The sequence below is a fragment of the Pseudorca crassidens genome, chromosome 15 (assembly GCF_039906515.1).
Source record: "Pseudorca crassidens isolate mPseCra1 chromosome 15, mPseCra1.hap1, whole genome shotgun sequence".
Lineage (NCBI taxonomy): Eukaryota > Metazoa > Chordata > Mammalia > Artiodactyla > Delphinidae > Pseudorca > Pseudorca crassidens.
Genome location: NC_090310.1, coordinates 36,585,984 through 36,593,351, shown reverse-complemented (window position 1 = coordinate 36,593,351; position 7,368 = coordinate 36,585,984). Strand labels below are relative to the sequence as shown.

Genomic DNA, 7,368 nt, shown 5'->3' with positions numbered 1-7,368 from the left:
CTAGGGACACTGGTCAAGGACTGACTCATGGTGAGGACTGGACCATCTCAGGCCACTGCATTGCTTATCGCGGTGCCTGAGGCATAGTAGGTGCTCAATAAATGCACACTCCTGGGGCACAGGGAGCTCCGGGGAGCGGCTTTGACCCCTCTTTTCTTCTCCTGATCTCCCTCTTTGGGCCTTCACCACTCCAGCTGGGGCCTCGCAGCTCCTTGATCAGAGCCCCAGGAGCCAGGGAGGGTGCACCCAATCCTGGGCCAGGAGGGAAGGCAGAGTAGGAGAGGTGGGAGCTGGGTCTCTGGGCCTGTGGCCTCCCTCACCTGGGCCTGCAAATGCAGACTGGGCGATCCAGGAGCAAGGCCTGAGGGCCAGCCATGCTCACCATCTCTGAGGCCAAATTCCCCTACCCCCAATCTGTCCAACCTCACCCCACGCAGCCCTGACTTCCTGCCTGAGGGTGCTCGCAGAGTAGCTTTTCCTTTGGGGATTCTCTGCAACCCACTCTTCCTCCCAACCCCTGAAGGGCTGGACCTTCCCTAGGCTCAGAGCTTTCCCTCCCAACTGTGCCTGAGAACCACCTCTACTTGCCCCAGATTTGGGGCTGGTTCTTCAGTTCCTTGAGCTTTGGTTGATGAGTTCACTTCCTTTCCACAAGCATTTGCTAAGGAGCAGTCTTGTGTCAGGTTGGTGGAGGGGCAGTAATTAAAATATAATATTTTTTGAGTGAAAAGTGACAGACAAAAGCAGGTGTATGTGTGCTCTGGAGCTGGGGTGGGCAGCTTTTCTCTCCTGTATTTTTAGCAGAAGTCACGTGATTTAAAATCTGTCCACCAGAGGGAGAGGCAAACCAAGTCACCCTGATGGGCAGGAAGAAGGTGGGGCAAACCTACAAGGCAGCTTTGGGTTTAGAAGAGTATGATGGTTAGGGGTCCCCAACTGTCAACCTGACTTGGCTGTGGGCAGGTTAGTTTCTCCTGTTAGCATTTTCAGTTAGAATTAGTTACCAATGTTACAGAAGAAGAGGTTTCCTGTATTAATCCAGAATCTGGGATTTTAAGTTTTATTCATTTTAATTAATTTAAACAGCCACATATGGCTGGAGGATACTGTATTGGACACGGAGGGTTAGTGGTAGACTCCAGAGGAGAAAAAATTCCTGGGTGAGATTGGTTGGCCTTACCAAGAGCTGCCTGTGACAGAAACCCTCCCCCCAACTCCCAACACACACACACACACACACACACACACACACCAGTCTGAGCCTTTTCAGGTGGGAGGAACTCCCCCTGGGCCTGCTCCCATCCAGCCTGCTTTGAAGGGGTGGGGGAAGGAGAAATGCATCACCGTGATACAGTGGGGAGGGTAAAAGGTGGCATTTTGGTGCACTTAAAAAAACATAAAGAGGGACCACTTTCAAGAAGGCTGTTTTACTTTGGGTATTTTAAAATACATTCCTGAGGCCTGGAAGAGTTCCCTGTGGGGATGGGAAGAACTACTGTGCAGGGTCGGTGGAGCCAGAGAGAGGTGGCTGGGGCGTGGGGGCAGCGCCATCCACTGCAGCCTTGGAGGCCAGGCACGCTGGGGAGATGCACGCGGGACAGACCTGGCGGAACCAGGCGAAGCTAGTACAGGGTCTCCCGGGCGTGGGTTCTCAGGTGGCGTAGCAGGTGGGAGTTGCGGCTGAAGCTGCGGCCACACTGCGCGCAGGAGTAGGGCCTGGCCCCCGTGTGCACCAGCATGTGCCGCAGTAGGTTGCAGCTGCGGCTGAAGATCTTGCCGCACTCCAGGCACTCCTGGGGGGGCTCAGCCTGCCCAGACACGCCCTCGTCCCCTGCCCCGGCGTGCGTGGCCAGGTGGCGCTGCAGGTGGGCGTTGCGCCGGAAGCTCCGGCCGCACTTCTGGCAGCTGTAGGGCCGCTCGCCCGTGTGGCTGCGGCGGTGGCGGGCCAGGTTGGAGCTGTTGCGGAAGCGGTGGCCGCACGTGTCACAGACGTGAGGCTTCTCCCCGGTGTGGATGCGCTGGTGGCGCGCTAAGTGGGCGCTCTGGCTAAAGCCCTCGCCACACTCGCTGCAGCGGCAGGGCTTCTCCCCGGTGTGGCTGCGCCGGTGGCGGGCGAGGTCCTGCGTCTGGCTGAAGCTCTTGCCGCACTGGGTGCAGTGGTGGGGCCTCGGGCCGCCGTGGGTCAGGAGGTGGCGGGCGAGGCCGGCCCTTCGCATGAAGCGCTTCCCGCAGTGTGGGCAGCTGTAGGGCTTCTCGCCCGTGTGCACCCGCTGGTGGCAGACCAGCTGGGAGCTCTGACTGAAGCTGCGGCCGCAGACCTGGCAGGAGAAGGGCCGCTCGCCTGTGTGCACACGCCGGTGTGCCCCCAGGTGCTCGCTGCGCCGGAAAGCCTTGCCGCAGTCGCCACACACGTAGGGCCTGAGCTCGGGCCCGGGACGCAGGCTGCCCGAGCACTCGGAGCACTGGTGGCCCTGGTCCTTGGCGTGGATCCGCAGATGGCGCTTGAGGCTGGAGCGGCGCTGGAAGGTTTGGCCGCAGTGGGAGCACAGGACGATGGCCAGCTCGGGGGGCGCTGGGGTCTTGGTCTCCGGGGCGCCTGGGGGCTTTTGGTCCTGGGCGTGCGCCAGAAGGTGCTGCATGAGGCGGGCCCGGCGCTGGAAGCCCTGACCGCACTCGGCGCACAGGAAGGCGGGCTCGGAGGAGTGCGTCTGCATGTGTTTGCTCAGGTGCGAGCTCTGGCGGAAGCGGTGGCCGCAGAGGTGGCAGGTGTGCGGCCGCTCATCCGTGTGCGTGCGCATGTGCAGCTTGAGGATGGAGCTGCGGCCGAAGCTCTTCCCGCAGCACAAGCACAGGAAGGACCGCGCGCCCGGGTGAGACCGCAGCTGGTGCGTCTCCAGGCGGGCCAGCTGTGGGAAGCTCACCCCGCAGTCTGTGCAGATGAACTTTATCTCCGGCTCCGACTTGGGGGCGCCCCCAGCCACTTTGACCTCCAGAACTTCACTCCTGTCGGGAGGGGACATTTCTCCACCGGGGCCGCCCACCTCAGGGCCCGGGCCGAGCGACTGAGTGTGGGGCTCTTCTGCCACCCTGGGACTCTCTGCCTGAGACTTTGCTGAGATGGCAGCAGGCCAGGACACCTCTTTCGGTTCCTCTTCTTTAAACGCCTCGTCTGGGGTTCTGCCTCCAAATCCTGGGAAAGAAGCAGAAAACAGGACAGGTCAGGCCTTTTCGGAGGCGCTTCTGGGAATTGCCAGAACCTCAGTGCCTGGAAGCAGAAAGAATCCCAGAATCCTGCAAAGCTGGTAGGTGGGCAGAGGGTGGGTAAAAACCAAATAACATACAGTTTACCGTTTTAAGGTGTATAATTCTGGTCCATTAGGTCCATTCAAAATGTTGTGCAACCATCACCACTATCTATGTCATTCTCCCAAATGGAGACCCATACCCATTAGCAAGCCCTCCCGTGACCACCTATTTTATTTTATTTTAGCTGTTGTAATTAATTTTACTGAAGTACAGTTGATTTATAATATTGTGTTAATTTCTGCTGTACAGCAAATGGATTCAGTTACAGATATATTCTTTTCCATTATGTTTTATTAGAGGGTATTGAATATAGTTCCCTGTGCTGTACAGTAGAGCCTTGCTGTTTATCCAGTCTATATATAATAGTTTGCATGTGCTAATCCCAAACTCCCAATCCATCCCTCCCTCCCACTCCCTTCCCCTTGGCAACCACAAGTCTGTTCTCTATGGCTGTGAGTCTGTTTCATAGATCAGTTGATTTGTGTCATATTTTAGATTCCACATATAAATGATATCATATGGTATTTGCCATGACCACCTTATTTATTTATTGGCCATGCTGCACAGCTTGCGGGATCTTAGTTCCCTGACCAGGAATTGAACCTGGGCCCACGGCAATGAAAGCCCAGAGTCCTAACCGCTGGATGGCCAGGGAGTTCCCGACCACCTATTTTAAAAGCTCAAAGTTTTGGAGGTTGATGATTAGACCCAATGAGCCTTAAAATAGCCCTGTATAGATATAGACATATCAATATATATCTATGTAGATATATATATCAGTATATATTACCTCATCAAAATAGTCCATTTTTTGCCAAAGAGGTCAAAAAGTCAGGTAGGGACCACCCCTGACAGGCAAAGAAAAACCCTTCAGTGGTCATAAACCCGGGAAAAAGGCCTCTTACCCAGAGGATGCACAGGCCAAGCCTTCTTTGCTGGGACATCTTCAAAGGTTAGGGACTCCTGTGACCAAAGGAGGGGCAGAGATTGTCACTAAGTGAGGAATGGGGCTCTAGGACCTGAGGGGGATGAAGAACTTTCAAGGTTTAAATTAAGAAAAACATGGATTTGCTAAAACTTCAGAGGCAGAGAACTGAGGGGACCAGTCCGGCTCACCAGCACAGCTGCTAGCTCCTGATCTCCAGAGTTCTCCTCTGGCCACAGCTCAGGGCCCAGCGGGGCTGACAGCACTGGGGGAGAAAGAAAGAGCTGTTAGAAGCCAGTCCTACCACCATGTGGCTCCGAGGACGTGCACCCATCATCAGGACCTCGTGACAGGCATCTTGGCTCTCCCCCATTCCTGTCAACTAGGGAGGCTGCCCCCTTCCTTCCCCACCCTCACCCACCTGGCCCCTCAGCTCCCACCGCACACCAGGCCTCCACCTTCCTTAGGCCCCAGCTCCTCACCGCTCTCTTGCGGGGCCTGCAATGTTCTCTTGGGACCTGGACTCAGTGGCTGCTTTGAACTTGGGGGGCATCTCCAGGCCCCCATCTCAGCAGGCTTGGAGGGCACTGGCTGGGACAGCGAGAGTTCCTGCGATGGCTCCAGGGCTAGAGGCCCTTCTGAGGGCACTTCCTTCTTGGGGCTGTGGCTGGAGACTTGGAAAGAGCCCCCCTGTTCCTCCAAGGTGACCTCTGCACGGGGACAATTCTTGCCAGCATTAAAACTAAAATCCTGTTCAGAACACATCCATGTTAGGTGACGGACAGGACGGTAATCCAAGTCCTACTAACTCCCTAGGGCCATGGGACTGAGGAAAGGTGAGGGTCAGACAGGGAGGGAGTTAGGAGGTCAAGAAGGAGCCGGCAGAGGAAGGAAAGTGGGGTTTAGTGACTTCTTTTTTTTTGGCCTCACTGCGCGGCATGCAGGACCTTAGTTCCCCGACCAGGGATTGAACCCACACCCCCTGCAGTGGAAGTGGGGAGTCTTAATCACTGGGCCGCCAGGGAAGTCCCAGCTCAGTGATTTCTTAATGGGGTGATAAAGTCACTGTCTTTCCACCTGCTGTCCAGCCCGCCTGGCTGCCCCCTTCTTACCAGCGGCCCCACATTGCTGGACTCCCTCTGGACACCCTCCAGCAGCAACACCACCTCTTCGCCATCCCTGAGCTGCTGGCCCTGGAGCCGGGCCAGGAGGTGGGGGGGCAGCACGCTCAGGAACTGCTCCAGCACCAGCAGCTCCAGGATCTGCTTCTTGGTGTGCAGAGCTGGCCGCAGCCAGTGGCTACAGAGCTCCCGGAGGCGGCTCAGGGATGCCCTCGGCCCCATGTCCTCCTGATACTGGAAGCACCTGAAGAGCTGGTGAGCCACCTCGGGCCGGGGCCTGGCCTCTGGCCGCCTGGGGTCCTCCTGGCCGGCAGCCTCTTCCTCTTCCAGTTTGACTGCTCCGAGCTGCTCTGGCTCCCGTGCAGCCGGGCCTGGTTCTGCAAGCATCCTTCACCTTGGCGATGACTCACAGTGGTTGCTTCAACTCTTGGGTCTCTCTCTCTCTCTCAGCTCCCACACCTGGGGTGTTAAGGGATGCCTACAGATGTGGCCTCCAGAGGAATCGTTTCTCGAACTGGTCACGAGTAGTGGCTCAGCCTGACCAACACACCAAAAGGCAGAGAAAATGGATTGTTTAGTATTCTCATTCCCTCCTGCAGCATTTAGAAGTTCACCTCACTTTACCCCAGTGATCAAAGTTGGCATTCCTGAGAGAGGACAGTCTGGCTTTCCCTGCCTCTCGATATGGTGCCACGGGGAGTACCTGGCACCACCGAAGATGGATCCTTGCCAAAAATGTTTCATCGTGATCCAATCCAGCCTTTAGACCCAACTTCCAGGTTAAAGGGCATTGCAGGGAATAAAAACAAGTTGGCAGAGAGGCTAAGAGTGATGGTGTTTAAAGGTACAAACTTGTAACAAGTAGTAAATAAGCCATAGAGATCTAATGCACAGTATAACAAATGCAGACAATAATATTGTACTATAATATAATTATATAATATGATACATATCATTACATTACAATCATATTATAACATATAAATGCTGTATATCTTAAACTTGCTTAAGGTTATATGTCAAATTTATAAAAAACAACAACAACAAACAAATAAGTCAAATGTCTCTTGAGGAAACGACCAAACAAATCCCAAAGACAGGACATTATGGGAAACAAGTGGCCCAGGTTCTTCTGAGTCTGTTATGAAAAACAAGTGCCTGGGGCTTCCCTGGTGGTGCAGTGGTTGAGAGTCCGCCTGCCGATGCAGGGGACACGGGTTCGTTCCCTGGTCCAGGAAGATCCCACATGCCGCGGAGCGGCTGGGCCCATGAGCCATGGCCGCTGAGCCTGCGCGTCTGGAGCCTGTGCTCCGCAACGGGAGAGGCCACAACAGTGAGAGGCCTGCGTACCGCAAAATAAATAAATAAATAAATAAAATTAAATTTTAAAAAGTGCCTGTAGGGCACACATTGCTCTAGAGGAGACTAACAGCTGATATAACCAAATGCACGAACATTGATTGGATCCTAATTTAAAACAAAAAACAAAAGGCTCTAAAAGCTATTCTGGGGTCAGTTGGGGAAATCTGAATATGGGTGCAGCACTGGGTGATAATGGAGATGACTACCAACTTCTGAGATGAGATTCCAGTGTTGTGGTATGTAGGAAATTTCTTTATTCTTAGAAAATGTTGAAGGGTTTGGAAGTGATGGAGCATGAGGATTCAGCCACATTTATGGATCAACAAGGCAAATGTGGCAAAATTATAGCAATTGTTGAATCTGGGAGATGGGTGTATGGATTCACCCATTCATTGCATTGCTCTTTCAACTTCTTTGGAAGTTTGAGAATTTTAAAGATAAAAGGTTGGCAGGAGGGGGGAGTAGTTCATGCATGTGATTGCTCTTTGACCAGACTTCCGGACCCTCACTTTCTGGCTCTGGAGGTGGTTCTCAGCAGTCAAGGCCAAGGCCACCCAGCTGACCAGTGCAGGGCTGAGCTCCCACCTGGTGTTCCAATCTTCTTCCCTCCCTGGGTTCCATCCCTAGAGACAGGCTGGGATGAGCCGGGGAGCT

The 7,368-nt window shown here is 54.4% G+C and overlaps 1 protein-coding gene across 1 annotated transcript; it reads right to left on the bottom strand.

The window, feature by feature from the left end:
• Positions 1-1,622: 1,622 nt before the first annotated feature.
• On the bottom strand, positions 1,623-5,739 carry ZSCAN10 (zinc finger and SCAN domain containing 10). Its single transcript, XM_067706835.1, has 5 exons — positions 5,344-5,739; positions 4,714-4,981; positions 4,423-4,487; positions 4,212-4,269; positions 1,623-3,190 (listed from the first exon to the last, which is right to left on the bottom strand). Exons 1-5 carry the CDS (start codon positions 5,737-5,739, stop codon positions 1,623-1,625), a joined length of 2,355 nt encoding a protein of 784 aa, XP_067562936.1.
• Positions 5,740-7,368: the final 1,629 nt, after the last annotated feature.

Excerpts from the sequence above, each read along its gene's own strand:
- ZSCAN10 (XM_067706835.1), bottom strand. The coding sequence starts at position 5,739 with ATGCTTGCAGAACCAGGCCCGGCTGCACGGGAGCCAGAGCAGCTCGGA. Across the intron at positions 4,982-5,343 it reads CCAGCAATGTGGGGCCGCTG|GATTTTAGTTTTAATGCTGG; the intron begins GTAAGAAGGGGG and ends TGTTCTGAACAG. Across the intron at positions 4,270-4,422 it reads AGGAGCTAGCAGCTGTGCTG|GAGTCCCTAACCTTTGAAGA; the intron begins GTGAGCCGGACT and ends CTTTGGTCACAG.